We start from the raw sequence: 16,841 nt of genomic DNA on the forward strand, positions 1-16,841 counted from the left end.
CACAGTGGGCAGATTTGTCATCATAGTGGGCAGATTTGTCATCACAGTGGGCAGATTTGTCATCACAGTGGGCAGATTTGTCATCACCGTGGGCAGATTTGTCATCACAGTGGGCAGATTTGTCATCACAGTGGGCAGATTTGTCATCACAGTGGGCAGATTTGTCAGCACAGTGACGAGATTTGTCATCACAGTGGGCAGATTTGTCATCACAGTGACCAGATTTGTCATCACAGTGGGCAGATTTGTCATCACAGTGGGCAGATATGCCATCACAGTGACCAGATATGTCATCACAGTGACCAGATTTGTCATCACAGTGGGCAAATTTGTCATCACAGTGGGCAGATTTGTCATCACAGTGGGCATATTTGTCATCACAGTGACCAGATATGTCATCACAGTGGGCAGATTTGCCATCACAGTGGGCAGATTTGTCATCACAGTGACCAGATATGTCATCACAGTGACGAGATTTGTCATCACAGTGGGCAGATTTGTCATCACAGTGGGCAGATTTGTCATCACAGTGGGCAGATTTGTCATCACAGTGGGCAGATATGTCATCACAGTGGGCAGATATGTCATCACAGTGAGCAGATATGTCATCACAGTGAGCAGATATGTCATCACAGTGGGCAGATTTGTCATCACAGTGGGCAGATTTGTCATCACAGTGGGCAGATATGTCATCACAGTGAGCAGATGTGTCATCACAGTGGGCAGATTTGTCATCACAGTGACCAGATATGTCATCACAGTGACGAGATTTGTCATCACAGTGGGCAGATTTGTCATCACAGTGGGCAGATTTGTCATCACAGTGGGCAGATATGTCATCACAGTGAGCAGATGTGTCATCACAGTGGGCAGATATGTTATCACAGAAGAATTCTAACATCTAACATCTCTTGGAGAAATCCTTAACTTCTTTGTACCTACAAAAGGTATTTTCTTTCCATGACGTACTATACAAATGTCAATGTCAGAATATAAACTTGTCACTAGTCTCTTTCAATGGCTTTTCACCAAGATAAGAAGGTGTGCTTTTACATGTATTCAGAATGTAAACAACAGCAGCAGTCAGCTACAGTTCAAGCTATGTGTAATATATCCTCTCAACCATCTCTATATACCTTGAATGCTAGCTTATTCATTTGAATCAACAAGTCAAGTTATAAGTCACATTCTCCATCTTTCCTCCATACCTTGAATGCTAATAATTTGAATCAATGTCTTTGCTCCCCCATCCTTGCAGGTATGGTTGGTTCAAGGACCTGAATCTGAAGTGGTACAGTCTGCCTGCTGTATCTAGCATGCTGCTAGAGGTGGGGGGGCTGGAATTCACTGCTTGTCCCTTCAGTGGCTGGTACATGGGCACCGAGATCGGCGTCAGGGACTTCTGTGACAGCTCTCGCTACAACATCCTGGAGGTTTATAAAGCATTCATATGAATTTCTAAACGTTTATAAGCACCCCTTCGGTGGCAGTTACATGGGCACCGAGATATGTGTCAGGGAGACTCTGTGACAGCAGCAATGGTTTAATGCACTATTTGGACATATTCTAATTTGACCATGAGGTATAAAGGGATGTTACCTATGTTATGTGTGAGGTTTGTAAGGGGAATTCACACAATAGTTGTGAGTGGATGTTTTACCATAATATTTTACTACGATATTTACTAGAATCGATCATATGCATTACTATAATCTTTTACTAGGATATTCACTAGAATCTATCATATGCTTTACCATAATCTGGTGTTTTTTTTAATACTATACGCCTGTAATACTTTATTTAATTTAATTGAACCTTAACCAGGAAAAGCCCATTGAGACCCAGATTCTCTTTTTCAAGGGAGACCTGGCCAAGGCAGCAACAATCAATACATTACAGAATGAAAACATACAATAGAATACAACAACATGACCCAGCCTAAAACAAAGCATTTTACACTCCTCCCTAACAGAGTCTCCCATCAATATTTTAAATTCATTCAGTGGCACTAACATGTCTAGATGAAACATGTTGTAGACTATTCCATGCCTCTGTTGCACAAGAAGAGAAGGCAGTCTTGCATAATACTGTGAATGTCCTGGGGACTTTAAGTAGCAACCACCTAGCAGACCGGGTATGGTAACTGCTGGTGGTGAAGGAGACCAAACTACAGAGGTAAAGAGGGAGTTTACCCAAAAGGATATAAAGTGAGGTCAAGAGGAAGTTTTACGCATATAAAGTGAAGTCCATCCTTCCATTTGGTACAATGTGCAATGGTGGGGGAGTGACTTGGCATTTGTAATAAAGCACAAGGATGCATGATAAACAGAGTCCAGTCTCTGTAAGACAGAGGAGGTTGCATGATAAACAGAGTCCAGTCTGTTAGACAGAGGAGGCTGCATGATAAACAGAGTCCAGTCTGTTAGACAGAGGAGGTTGCATGATAAACAGAGTCCAGTCTCTGTCAAACAGAGGAGGCTGCATGATAAACAGAGTCCAGTCTGTAAGACAGAGGAGGTTGCATGATAAACAGAGTCCAGTCTGTAAGACAGAGGAGGTTGCATGATAAACAGAGTCCAGTCTGTAAGACAGAGGAGGTTGCATGATAAACAGAGTCCAGTCTGTAAGACGGAGGAGGTTGCATGATAAACAGAATCCAGTCTGTAAGATGGAGGAGGCTGCATGATAAACAGAGTCCAGTCTGTAAGACAGAGGAGGTTGCATGATAAACAGAGTCCAGTCTGTAAGACAGAGGAGGTTGCATGATAAACAGAGTCCAGTCTCTGTAAGACAGAGGAGGTTGCATGATAAACAGAGTCCAGTCTGTAAGACAGAGGAGGTTGCATGATAAACAGAGTCCAGTCTGTAAGACAGAGGAGGTTGCATGATAAACAGAGTCCAGTCTGTAAGACAGAGGAGGTGGCATGATAAACAGAGTCCAGTCTGTAAGACAGAGGAGGTTGCATGATAAACAGAGTCCAGTCTGTAAGACAGAGGAGGATGCATGATTAACAGAGTCCAGTCTGTAAGACAGAGGAGGTTGCATGATAAACAGAGTCCAGTCTGTAAGACGGAGGAGGCTGCATGATAAACAGAGTCCAGTCTGTAAGACAGAGGAGGTTGCATGATAAACAGAGTCCAGTCTGTAAGACAGAGGAGGTTGCATGATAAACAGAGACCAGTCTGTAAGACAGAGGAGGTTGCATGATAAACAGAGTCCAGTCTGTAAGATGGAGGAGGCTGCATGATAAACAGAGTCCAGTCTGTAAGACAGAGGAGGTTGCATGATAAACAGAGTCCAGTCTGTAAGACAGAGGAGGTTGCATGATAAACAGAGTCCAGTCTTTGTAAGACAGAGGAGGTTGCATGATAAACAGAGTCCAGTCTGTAAGACAGAGGAGGTTGCATGATAAACAGAGTCCAGTCTGTAAGACAGAGGAGGTTGCATGATAAACAGAGTCCAGTCTGTAAGACAGAGGAGGTTGCATGATAAACAGAGTCCAGTCTCTGTAAGACAGAGGAGGTTGCATGATAAACAGAGTCCAGTCTGTAAGACAGAGGAGGTTGCATGATAAACAGAGTCCAGTCTGTAAGACAGAGGAGGCTGCATGATAAACAGAGTCCAGTCTCTAAGACAGAGGAGGCTGCATGATAAACAGAGTCCAGTCTCTGTAAGACAGAGGAGGTTGCATGATAAACAGAGTCCAGTCTGTAAGACAGAGGAGGTTGCATGATAAACAGAGTCCAGTCTCTGTAAGACAGAGGTTGCATGATAAACAGAGTCCAGTCTGTAAGACAGAGGAGGTTGCATGATAAACAGAGTCCAGTCTCTGTAAGACAGAGGAGGTTGCATGATAAACAGAGTCCAGTCTCTGTAAGACAGAGGAGGTTGCATGCATATACAAGTCACCATAATCAATTACAGAGAGAAAAGGGGCCTGAACAAGCTTCTTTCTAGCCATAAGATGGAAGTAAGCCTTATTACGAAAATAAAAACCCAATTTCAATTTAAGCTTTGTCACAAGATTATCCACATGAACTTTAAAGGACAACTTGTCATCCAACCAAATATCTAGGTATTTATAGGATGACACTTTTTCAATGGATAAGCCACCAGATGTGACAATGCTAACGTTCTCTGGCAGAGTTCTAGCTCTGGTAAAGGTCGTGAATTTTGCTTTTTTTTACATTCAAGACCAGTTTGAGTGTAACGGTTTTCTTCATCTGAAGGAGAGGCGGACTAAAATGCAGCGTGGTGGTTATTCATGTTTTGAATAAAGACGACTATACATGAACAGACTAAACAAAACAAGAAAAGTGAAAACCTAAACAGTCCTATCTGGTGCAAACACAGAGACAGGAATAATCACCCACAAACACACAGTGAAACCCAGGCTACCTAAATATGGTTCCCAATCAGAGACAATGACTAACACCTGCCTCTGATTGAGAACCATATCAGGCCAGACATAGAAATAGACAAACAAGACATCCAACATAGAATGCCCACTCAGATCACACCCTGACCAACCAAAACATAGAAACATACAAAGCAAACTATGGTCAGGGTGTGACATTGAGACCATAAAGGGAGGGAGTGACTGAAAAGCAGTCTGGAGCTCTTCAACAGCCTGAACCAGAGAAGGAGCACATGAATATATGACTTTATTATCTGCATAGAGATGTAACTTTGCTGGTTGCATCCCATTAATACAAATTGAGAACAACACAGGAGCTAAAATGGAACCCTGGGGCACACCTCTATTAATCTCAAGAAAGCTAGACTTTTGATTGTCAGTATATACACATTGTGTTCCGTCAGAAAGGTAGTTCCTAAACCAATTTACTGCCCCTTCACTGAGACCAATGTTTCTGAGTCTAGCTAGCAACAATTCATGGTCAAATGAATCAAAGGCCTTTGATAAATCCACAAACAGAGCAGCACAGTGTTGCTTTTTATCAAGTGCATTAATGATGTAATTTTCCACTGCCATAGCTGCAGTTGTGCCCCGATCTAAAGCCAGACTGAACCCCACTCAGTATGTTCTTTTCAATTAAGATGTTTTTTAATTGTGAGATCACTAGGGATTCATATACTTTGGCCAGGATAGGGAGTTTAGAGATAGGACGATAGTTATTAGCATCTGAGGGATCTCCACCCTTTAGCAGTGGGAGGACAGAAGCTGATTTCCAAATGTTGGGTATGGAATTGGTCAAGAGACTCAAGTTGAAAATGTGAGCCACAGGTTCAGTAATAATACCAGCTGCTATCTTTAAGGAGGTAGGGGTCCAGGTTGTCTGGACCTGCAGACTTTTTAGTGTCTATAGCCTTGAGTGCTTTACAGACCTCAGTATAAGAAACAGACTCAACAATAAAATGGTTCACATGAGGGCCTATAGCATAGTTGACTGAAACAGAGTTTACATTAGAGTCCTGGGCCCCACCATTATCAAAGACTGAACCAGCAGATACGAAGTGCTTGATAAAAAAAAAAAAACTACAATATTGACTTTATCCTTCACTTCATTAGAATCCATCATTAAATGGTCAGGAAGGTCAGAGGAGACATTAGAACCTGACACTGATCTGATTAGCTTCCAGAACTTGGTAGGGTTGTTTAGGTTCTCTGTGACTGCATTTACAGTGCCTTGCGAAAGTATTCGGCCCCCTTGAACTTTGCGACCTTTTGCCACATTTCAGGCTTCAAACATAAAGATATAAAACTGTATTTTTTTGTGAAGAATCAACAACAAGTGGGACACAATCATGAAGTGGAACGACATTTATTGGATATTTCAAACTTTTTTAACAAATCAAAAACTGAAAAATTGGGCGTGCAAAATTACTTTCACAAGGCACTGTAAATAGTCATCTGATTTGGAATTCCTGATCAATCCTGTGCATTTGTTTCTTAGCGCTCTGAAGGAGGCCTAGTCAACAGGAGCATTTGTATGTCTAGCTTGAGCCCAAGAGATATTTCTCTTTCTAATTAATTCTGCCAAGTTATCTGAAAACCAGGGAAAACCAGTCCCTTCCACTTGATTCTACATTTCTTCACAGGGGCATGCTTATCACAAATCGACACAAATTTCCTATAAAATAGTCCCAGACAGTGTCAACATCTGGAATCAGACTTACTCTGTCAATATTACGGTACAGATCATGTAAGAACCCTTAATCAAACTGTCTAAAATGTCTTTTAAAAATATAACGGGGTTTGGCTTTGGTCATTTTTGTATTTCTAACACAAGCAATTCCACAGTGATCACTGACATCATTACAGAATATCCCAGTCGATGTGTATTTGTGAGTGGTATTCGTTAGCATAATGTCCAATGGCGTTGATTTGTTATGTGCTCTCGGATTCGGTCTTGTAGGCACATTAATTAATTGAGCAAGATTCAGAGTCACACAGTTCTTGTAAAGAGTCCGAGACAGATGTAAGCATGTCCCAGTTCAAATAGCAGCCGAGGGCGGTCTGTAGCAGCCGAGTCCGGACTGTAGCAGCCGACTACAGTGATGTGGGAGTCCTTATATACGTTCACTTTAACCACAAGCAATGCAAAATGTTTGACTTTGGTAATCGAGAGAATTTCAGAGGCGTTAAACTCGGATTTCACTTAAATTGCAACCCCTCCTCCTTTACTCATCCGATCCGTTCTAAAAACGGTGTACCCATCAATAAAAATCTAGTTATTTGACACAGATTTCTTTGGCCAAGTTTCTGATAAAACCATTATGTCTGTATTTGTTGTTTTGGCCCATATTCTACCAGTGTGGCAGATGAGTCTGCTCTCATGACCACATGCATAAAGGCTAACATTCTTCACTTAAATTCTCAACATTCATGGGTTTCCATATCACATCAAAATTAATGTTTTCTATTTTTTTAAGCATATATTTTTTTCATTGTTTTCCTGAAAACAGCAAGTCAAAATCAAATCAAATCAAATATTATTGGTTGAATACACATATTTAAAATTTGATTTGATTTGAATTTGACTTGCTGTTTCCAGGAAAACAATCTGTTTTGATGTTTAAACAAATAGAAACATCTATTTTGATGAAGTAGAATCTTAATTTGAGACAGTCTTTTCTACAGAAGGAAAATGATCCTGCAGCAACTGGAAATGTGAATTATTATGTGGATTATAATTATTGGACATTTTTGTAGGGGTTGATATATTTTTCGGGAAAATCAAGTCTGAAATGTCAAAGTGTAAATTACAAACTTCAGAAGTCTTTTAAAACCTTAAATAGACTACAGGTTTAAAATCTCCTGCAACAGGGTGATCAAATTAAGATCCTACATCTGTATTGCTGGTCGGATGAAGAGGATCTTGCTTTTTTGCTGTAGCTATGGTGATGAATTAATGACGAATGTGTTTTATGTCACAAACAGTAGTATCATGATGTCTAGAACATGTCAAGCTTAGAGGCTGTAGATATAATAAGTATGTCTCTGGTTGTGCTGTTTTCATTCAGCTAATGTATTAGCATAGCCATTACGGTGATGATGTGTTGTTATGTTTTCAAAGAGTTCCCGTGCTTAGAAAGTCACTTTAGTTGTTTTCTCAGTCATTTCCCCTCATCTTGTATTCCCATCTCAAGCACCATGCACCCTGCTGCTAAATGCAGCTTTATCCATGAACATAATTGTTATGATAGACTTTATGTGACATTTTCTTATTTTAATGCAGAACAAAAGGCACTTCTAAAACGGTTGTTTTTTATTGTTTAAAATGTCTCCATTATGTATTTCGGCCATTTTATACTGACTGCAACCAATCACCTGTGGTTTTATACTGACTGCAACCAATCACCTGTGGTTTTATACTGACTGCAACCAATCACCTGTCACTCTGTCACTCACAGGACAGTTTGTCACTCACAGGACAGTTTGCCAACCCCTCAGTTTGGGAACCACTGATTTAAGTACCTTGCACATCCACAGATTTTTCACCTAGTCAGCTCGGGTTACTGGTCCAATGCTCTTAACCACTAGGCTACCTGCCACCTATGTAGCTTTATGAACAACAGCACTTAGCTGACAATTATTCTTATCACAACAAGGTTACTTGAATGATAAAGTGAAATGTTTATCTCATATGTAGCAGGTAATATATTAGCAATAAGATACGAAGAGTAAAATGTTACCCTGATTGTTTATCTTCATTGTATCTTTATACACAACAGGTATTGTTATTAAAGCATGGTATGTTACTGTCCAATAGGAAGTGGCCAATCTGATGGCCCTGGACACCAGGAAGACTTCTTCTCTATGGAAGGACAAGGCACTGGTGGAGATCAACATAGCAGTCCTCTACAGTTTCCAGGTGTGGGTTTATCTGCTGGCCATGTACATATCTAAAGGTTACTTGGGTGCTGGAATTGATTATTTACAGGGCTTGCATTTCATACACTATATATACAAAAGTATGTGGACACGCCTTCAAATTAGTGGATTCGGCTATTTCAGCCACACCCATTGCTGACAGGTGTATGAAATCGAGCACACAGCCATGCAATCTCCATAGACAAACATTGGCAGTGGAATGGCCTTATTGAAGAGCTCAGTGACACCATCATAGGATGCCACCTTTCCACAAGTCAGTTTGTCAAATTTATGTCCTGCTAGAGCTGCCCCGGTCAACTGTAAGTGCTGTAACGCTACAGTATACAATGCCATTATAGATAATTATGCGCTTCCAACTTTGTGGCATCAGTTTGGAAAAGGCCCTTTCCTGTTTCAGCATGACAAAGCAAGATCCATACAGACATTATTTGTTGAGATCAGTGTGGAAGAACTTGACTGGCCTGAGTTCTGACCTCAACTCCATAGAACACCTTTGGGATTAATTGGAACGCCAACTGCGAGCCAGGCTTAATCGCCCAACAACAGTGCCCAACCTCACTAATGCTCTTGTGTCTGAATGGAAGCAAGTCCCTGCAGCAATGTTCCAACATCTAGTTGAAAGCCTTCCCAGAAGAGTGGAGGCTGTTATGGGAGCAAAGGGGGGGTGGGGGGGAGGGGGGGTACAACTCCATATTAATGCCCATGATTTTGATACTATATTGAATGATTTTCTAGGATGGTCCTTGCTGTAGACAAACTAGTATTATGCTTTATATATGAAACATGTATTTTTATGAAGTCAGAAATATGTTTAATTATTTGTAATTATGGGTGCTTGAGAGTGATTTAATTTATACCTTGATAGACTAAATAGAATCCTGAAATAACTAAGGTAAATGAACTGAATGAATGATCTGAATTCCCCTTCATGATTTGCTTCCTGTTATCTGTTCTCAGTCATCTAAGGTAACTATAGTGGATCACCACTCTGCCACAGAGTCCTTTATGAAGCACATGGAGAATGAGATCAGGGTGCGGGGGGGCTGCCCGGGGGACTGGGTCTGGATTGTACCCCCCATGTCTGGAAGCATCACCCCCGTGTTCCACCAGGAGATGCTCAACTATCGCCTCACGCCATCTTTCGAATACCAGGTAAATCAAATCAAAGTTTATTGGTCGCGTAAACAGATTTGCAGTCGTTATAGCAGGTGCAGTGAAATGCTTCTGTTACTAGCTCCAACAGGGCAGTAGAATGTCTTGTGTCACTAGCTCCAACAGGGCAGTAGAATGTCTTGTGTTACTAGCTCCAACAGGGCAGTAGAATGTCTTGTGTTACTAGCTCCAACAGGGCAGTAGAATGTCTTGTGTTACTAGCTCCAACAGGGCAGTAGAATGTCTTGTGTTAATAGTTCCAACAGTGTAGTAGAATGTCTTGTGTTACTAGTTCCAACAGGGCAGTAGATTGTATTGTGTTACTAGCTCCAACAGGGCAGTAGAATGTCTAAACAAGAAATGTCTAAACAAGAAATCAAGATATGACAGAACAAATCCAATTAAGGGGTATACAGTATATATTAGGGTGAGCATGTGTCAGAATTTCGAATATAAATATGTGGTGTGTATAGTGTGTTATTTGGAAATAAAATGGAATGTATAGTAGTAGGTATATTAGGAATGAGCTATTTTATTTAACCTTTACTTAACTAGGCAAGTCAGTTAAGAACAAATTCTTATTTACGATGACTGCCTAGGAACAGTGGGTTAATTGCCTTGTTCAGGGGCAGAACGACATATTTTTACCTTGTCAGCTCGGGGATTCGATCTAGCAACCTTTCGGTTGGCCCAATGCTCTAACCACTAGGCTACCTGCCGCCCCATGTGGAGAATACAGCTATGTGGAGAATACAGTATATACATACACAGTGAGTAAACAACAGTATAGAAACAGTATATGAGGTGACCAGCCTTCAAAGACTATACACATGGGGCATTAGTCTCAAGGTGCTGGGTAAGTACCGGCATGTAGCCAGCTAGTGATGTCTGTTCAACGGTCTGATGGCCTGGAGATGGAAATTGTTTATCAGTCTCTCTGTCCCAGCTTTGATGTACCTGTACAGACCGTTTTTTAGGTTGAGGGAGAGGTTATTTTCCTGGCACCACTCTGCCAGGGCTCTAACCTCCTCCCTGTTGGCTGTCTCATTGTTGTTAATAATCAGGCCTAACACTGTCGTGTCGTCAACAAATGTGATGGTTGAGTTGGAGTCATGCGTGGTTTCGCAGTCATGGGTGAACAGGGACTATAGTAGAGGGCTGAGCGCACAACCCTGGGGGAGCCCCGTATTGAAGATCAGCATAGTGGGCGTGTTGTTGCCTACCCTCACCCACCTGGGGTCGGCCTGGCAGGAAGTCTAGAAACCAGTTGTACAGGGAGTTCAGGCCCTGAAGGTGATATGGTCCTTGACCATTCTCTCAATGCATTTCGTGATGACAGAGGTTTCTGTTACCTTATCTTGCTTGGGTACAGAGACAATGGTGGACCGACTACGATAGGGAGAGGTTGAATATGTCCGGAAACACTACAGCCAACTAGTCTGCACATTAACAAGTTTGAAAGTACTACTCACGCTGGCTACAGAGATATGGAGCCCACAGTTCATGTGAGCGGCGGGGGCCCACGACAACGGCTCTGTGTGGTTTCCTCGTAGCGGGCGAAAAAGGTGTTTATTTTGTCTGGGAGTGAGTGTCTGGTGTCTGGTGTCTGGTGAGTGTCTGGTGTCTGGTGAGTGTCTGGTGTCTGGTGAGTGTCTGGTGTCTGGTGAGTGTCTGATGTTTGGTGAGTGTCTGGTGTCTGGTGAGTGTCTGGTGTCTGGTGAGTGTCTGGTGTCTGGTGAGTGTCTGGTGTCTGGTGAGTGTCTGGTGTCTGGTGAGTGTCTGGTGTCTGGTGAGTGTCTGGTGTCTGGTGAGTGTCTGGTGTCTGGTGAGTGTCTGGTGTCTGGTGAGTGTCCGGTGTCTGGTGAGTGTCTGGTGTCTGGTGAGTGTCTGCGACGTAGCTGGTTTTCCCTTTATAATCCGTGATTGTCTGCTATCTGTGTCTCGTGTCTGAGCCGTTGAATAGTGACTCCACTTTGTCCTTGTAACGTCTTTTGGCCTCTTTGATTGACTTGTGTTCCCAGTCACCCTACCGGGGTTAAATGCGGTGTTTCGGGGAAGAAGGAGAGTTTGTGTTGTCAAAGTCAAATTCTTTCAAATACTTTAGTTGTGCTTTATTTAAATTGCCCGGTAAAATTAAGTCAAAACATAACAGTGTGTACAGTATGTAACTCCTTTAAATGTACAGTAACATCATCCACTGACTTGTATGTTGAGCCTAATGTGACGAGCTTCTCTCACCACTATAGGCTGACCCATGGAATCACCACGTGTGGAAAGTCAACAATGGGACACCCACCAAGAAAAGAGCCATCGGCTTCAAGAAACTGGCCAAGTGAGTACAGAGATAGAGAGGTCCTTTCATTAGGCCTTAGGGAAACATTATGCTTCACCTAGATTGGGGTTAGAAGTTCTCCATTGCAGTCCTGCTTGCTGTTTATGTATACTGAAGTACACACTTTAAGTGCACACTTGTTTCCTAATCCTCCATTTGGCACTGATAAAGAACTGCTACTAAATACAGCATGTTAATGATATTATAGAACTACTACTAAATACAGTGTGTTAATGGTATTATAGAACTGCTACTAAATACAGTGTGTTAATGGTATTATAGAACTACTACTAAATACAGTGTGTTAATGGTATTATAGAACTACTACTAAATACAGCATGTTAATGATATTATAGAACTACTACTAAATACAGTGTGTTAATGGTATTATAGAACTACTACTAAATACAGTGTGTTATGGTATTATAGAACTACTACTAAATACAGTGTGTTAATGGTATTATAGAACTACTACTAAATACAGTGTGTTAATGGTATTATAAAATCACTACTAAATACTGTGTTAATGGTATTATAGAACTACTACTAAATACAGCATGTTAATGGTATTATAGAACTACTCCTAAATACAGCATGTTAATGGTATTATAAAACTATTACTAAATACAGTGTGTTAATGGTATTATAAAACTATTACTAAATACAGCATGTTAATGATATTATAGAACTACTACTAAATACAGTGTGTTAATGGTATTATAGAACTACTACTAAATACAGCTTGTTAATGGTATTATAGAACTACTACTAAATACAGTGTGTTAATGGTATTATAGAACTACTACTAAATACAGTGTGTTAATGGTATTATAGAACTACTACTAAATACAGCATGTTAATGGTATTATAGAACTACTACTAAATACAGTGTGTTAATGGTATTATAGAACTACTACTAAATACAGTGTGTTAATGGTATTATAGGGAGGCCTGCTGGTCACATCATGTCCATTTCTCCTCCGTTTGCTCTTCCTCTTCTTTGTTGTGTCTCCATGAATGAGATGAGATGAGATGAGATGAGGTAGTGGTGCAGACAGGGAGGGAGCTCATCTACTCATGTCATCACGAGGATACGACAGGCTAGGTCATCACGAGGATACGACAGGCTAGGTCATCACGAGGATACGACAAGCTAGGTCATCACGAGGATACGACAGGCTAGGTCATCACGAGGATACGAAAGGCTAGGTCATCACGAGGATATGACAGGCTAGGTCATCACAAGGATACGACAGGCTAGGTCATCACGAGGATACGACAGGCTAGGTCATCACGAGGATACGACAGGCTAGGTCATCACGAGGATACGACAGGCTAGGTCATCACGAGGATACGACAAGCTAGGTCATCACAAGGATAGGACAAGCTAGGTCATCATGATTACCATCTGCTGTTTAGGCATGACGTGCAGCACTGTCTGTCTGTCTGTCTGCTCGAGCAAACCAGCTGAGCGTGGAGGGTAAGCTAGTAAACTACAGTAGTTATCTGAGTTTAGAAGACTTTAGAGAGAGTGAAGGTGGATGAGAGAAGGGGGAAGGGAAAGAGAGGTTGAAAGGGGTAAGGGGGAAAGAGGGAAGGGGTAAAGGGTAAAGGAGGGAAGGGGAAGAGAGACGGGGGAAGGGGGAAGAGGTAAGAGAAAGGGGTGAAGGGGAAGAGGGAAGGGGTAAAGGGTAAAGGAGGGAAGGGGAAGAGAGACGGGGAAGGGGGAAGAGGTAAGAGAAAGGGGTGAAGGGGAAGAGGGAAGGGGGAAAGGGGGAAGGGGAAAAGGAAAAGAGAGAACAGGGAAGGAGGAAGGAGTAAAGGGTAAAGGGGAAGGGGGAAGAGATAAGAGGAAGGGGAAAAGGGGGAAGAGGGAAGGGGTGAGGGTAAATGGGAAGAGGTGAGGGGGAAGAGAGAAGGGGGGAAGGTAGAAGGGGTAAAAGGTCATGGGTAAAGGGTTAAGGGTTCGTGGTGTTACAAGGTCTGCTGTGCCTTTGATCACTGGTGCCTGTGATTTATCCTTTTTTTGGTTACACTATATAAAAGCTTTCATGAATGAACCATTTTAAATGTTTATATATATATATAGACGTTTTATTATGTTATGAATTATACATGTCCTCTCTATCTGTCTGTGTGTGTGTGCAGGGCTGTGAAGTTCTCAGCCAAGCTAATGGGCCAAGCCATGGCTAAGAGGGTCAAAGCTACTATACTATTTGCCACCGAGACTGGAAAATCTCAAGACTATGCAAGAACCCTGTGTGAGATCTTCAAGCATGCCTTTGACGCAAAGGTAACCTTTTTATAACTACCACACAAATTGAATATGAATTGATGTGCCATGTCTATTTTTGATGTTATCTTGATTGGAACATGAAAAAGCCGACTTCAAAAACATCCCCCTGAACCCTGTGTGAGATTTTCAAGCATTTCTTTGACGCAAAGGTGAACCACACAACTTGAATATGACTTCATGCGTCATGTCTTTTTTTGGATGTTATTGTGAATGGAAGACAATGCTTAAAAAAACAATCCCCCCTCACTGACAAAGCTGAGGCCCCGCAGATTTGAAAAAGCGAGCAGACGGTTTCACACCAACATTGCGAGGTTACACGGAAATGTATATTTTGTCACATTCCGATTCCCTCTCATGCAGCAAAGTGCCATGGGCCACAGCGGAAGAATCAACCCATCCAAGCGTTAAGCTGTAGTTTAAGATAAAATCTTTAAAAACCGCAGGCTGTGTAAATGTGTTTGTCAAAATAGAAAATATGCGGCTCTACTGCTCTCAATCATCTAGTGTCCCCCTCCAGGACATGACATCTTCTGTTTTTACTGCTTCCTTTTTAAAGTAATCAATCAGACGAGAGGGACCATCTTGTTGTAGTTGAGTCAGACAGGCAGATGCAGAGCAGATGGATGACAGGGTGTTTCCTCTCTTCCTCTTCTCGTCATCTTGTCCATTCTCTCATTCTTTCTTTCTCTCAGCACGATGGCCCGTAGGAACTAAGGCTGCTGGAGTCAGAGATATCTGGGTGTATCGCAGCACATGATTAGCTCGTTAAGACAAGGACGTAGTGTTCATTTGATACTTCACTGCTGCCCTATGGTTTCTGGATTCATGACTGCGTTTCTTCCTTACGGTCTTAGTCAGAGGAGGAAAAACATCCCCACAGCATGATGCTTCCACCACCATGCTTCACAGTCGGGATGATGCCAGGTTTCCTCCAGACGTAACGCTTGGCATTCAGGCCTAAGAGTTCAATCTTGGTTTCATCAGAACAGAGAACCTTGTTTCTAATGTTCTGAGAATCCTTTAGGGGCCTTTTGGCAAACTCCAAGCAGGCTTTCATGTGCTTTTACTGAGGAGTGGCTTCCGTCTGGCCACTCTACCATAAAGGCCTGACTGGTGGAGTGCTGCAGAGATGGGAGAACCTTCCAAACCTCATTACTTGTTTTTTTTTCTGCATTGTAGAATAATAGTGAAGACATAACACATCATGTAGTAAGCCAAAAAGTGTTAAACAAATCAAAATCTTTTTCATATTTGAGATTCTTCAAAGTAGCCACCCTTTGTCATGATGACAGCTTTGCAAACTCTTGGCATTCTCTCAACCAGCTTCATGTGAAATGCTTTTCTAACAGTCTTGAAGGAGTTCCCACATATGCTGAGCACTTGGTGGCTGCTTTCCTTCACTCTGCGCTCCAACTCATCCCAAACCATCTCAATTGGGTTGAGGTCGGGTGATTGTGGAGGCCAGGTCATGTGATGCAGCATACTATATCCCTCTCCTTGGTCAAATAGCCCTTACACACCCTGGAGGCGTGTTTTGGGTAATTGTCCTGTTTAAAAACAAGCGATAGTCCCACTAAGTGCAAACCAGATGGGATGGCGTACTGCTGCAGAATGCCGTGGTAGTTATGCTGGTTAAGTGTGTCTTGAATTCTAAATTAATCACTGACAGTGTCACCAGCAAAGCTCCCCCACGCATCACACCTCCTCCTCCATGCTTCACGGTGGGAACCACACATGCAGAGGTCATTCGTTGACCTACTCTGCATTTCACAAAGACACAAATTTGGACTCATCAGACCAAATGACAGATTTCCAATAGTCTAATGTCCATTGCTTGTGTTTATTGGCCCACGGAAGTCTCTTCTTCTTATTGGTGTCCTTTAGTAGTGGTTTCTTTGCAGCAATTCAACAATGAAGGCCTGATTCACACAGTCTACTATGAACAGTTGATGTTGAGATGTGTCTGTTACTTGAACTCTCAAGCATTTATATGGGCTGCAATTTCTGAGGCTGGTAAATCGAATTAACTTATCCTCCACAGCAGAGGTAACTCTGGGTCTTCCTTTCCTGTGGCAGTCCTCGTGAGAGACAGTTTCATCATAGCGCTTGATGGTTTTTGCGACTGCACTTGACGAACCTTTAAAAGTTTTTGAAATTTTCCGCATTGACTGACCTTCATGTCTTAAAGTAATGATTGGCTGTCGTTTCTCTTCGTTTATTTGAGCTGTTCTTGCCATAATATGGACAATTAGGGCTATCTTCTGTATACCATCCCTACCTTGTCACAATATTAGTGACTACCTCATGAAGCTGGTTGAGAGAATGCCAATAGTGTGCAAAGCTGTCATCAGGGCAAAGGGTGGCTACTTTGAAGAATCTCAAATATAACATATATTTGTTTAACCCTTTTTTGGTTACTACATTATTCCATATGTGTTATTTCATAGTTTTGATGAGCATTATTAATAAAATAAAATAAATCAAATACAAATAATAAAGAAGAACCCTTGAATGAGTAGGTGTGCCCAAACTTTTGGTTGATACTGTATTTAAATAAGATACTGTTTTCACTTGTCACTATGAGGTATGGTGTAGATTGTTGAGGATTTTTATTTATTTAAAACATTTTAGAATAATGCTGTAACATAATTTTTTGGGGAAAAAGTCAAGGGGTCTGAATACTTTCCGAAAGCACTATATGACT

General features: G+C 41.7%; 1 protein-coding gene across 1 annotated transcript in view; it reads left to right on the top strand.

Annotated features, from left to right (window-relative positions):
• Positions 1 to 16,841, top strand: part of LOC109896184 (nitric oxide synthase, brain) — a 100,560-nt gene that overhangs the window by 65,013 nt on the left and 18,706 nt on the right. The window contains exons 10-14 of the mRNA XM_031829681.1: positions 1,259 to 1,433; positions 8,236 to 8,337; positions 9,315 to 9,509; positions 11,756 to 11,841; positions 13,990 to 14,134. Coding sequence (XP_031685541.1) covers positions 1,259 to 1,433; positions 8,236 to 8,337; positions 9,315 to 9,509; positions 11,756 to 11,841; positions 13,990 to 14,134 — 703 coding nt within the window. The remainder of the gene's footprint in view (positions 1 to 1,258; positions 1,434 to 8,235; positions 8,338 to 9,314; positions 9,510 to 11,755; positions 11,842 to 13,989; positions 14,135 to 16,841) is intronic.

Source organism: Oncorhynchus kisutch, linkage group LG8 (assembly GCF_002021735.2).
Source record: "Oncorhynchus kisutch isolate 150728-3 linkage group LG8, Okis_V2, whole genome shotgun sequence".
Lineage (NCBI taxonomy): Eukaryota > Metazoa > Chordata > Actinopteri > Salmoniformes > Salmonidae > Oncorhynchus > Oncorhynchus kisutch.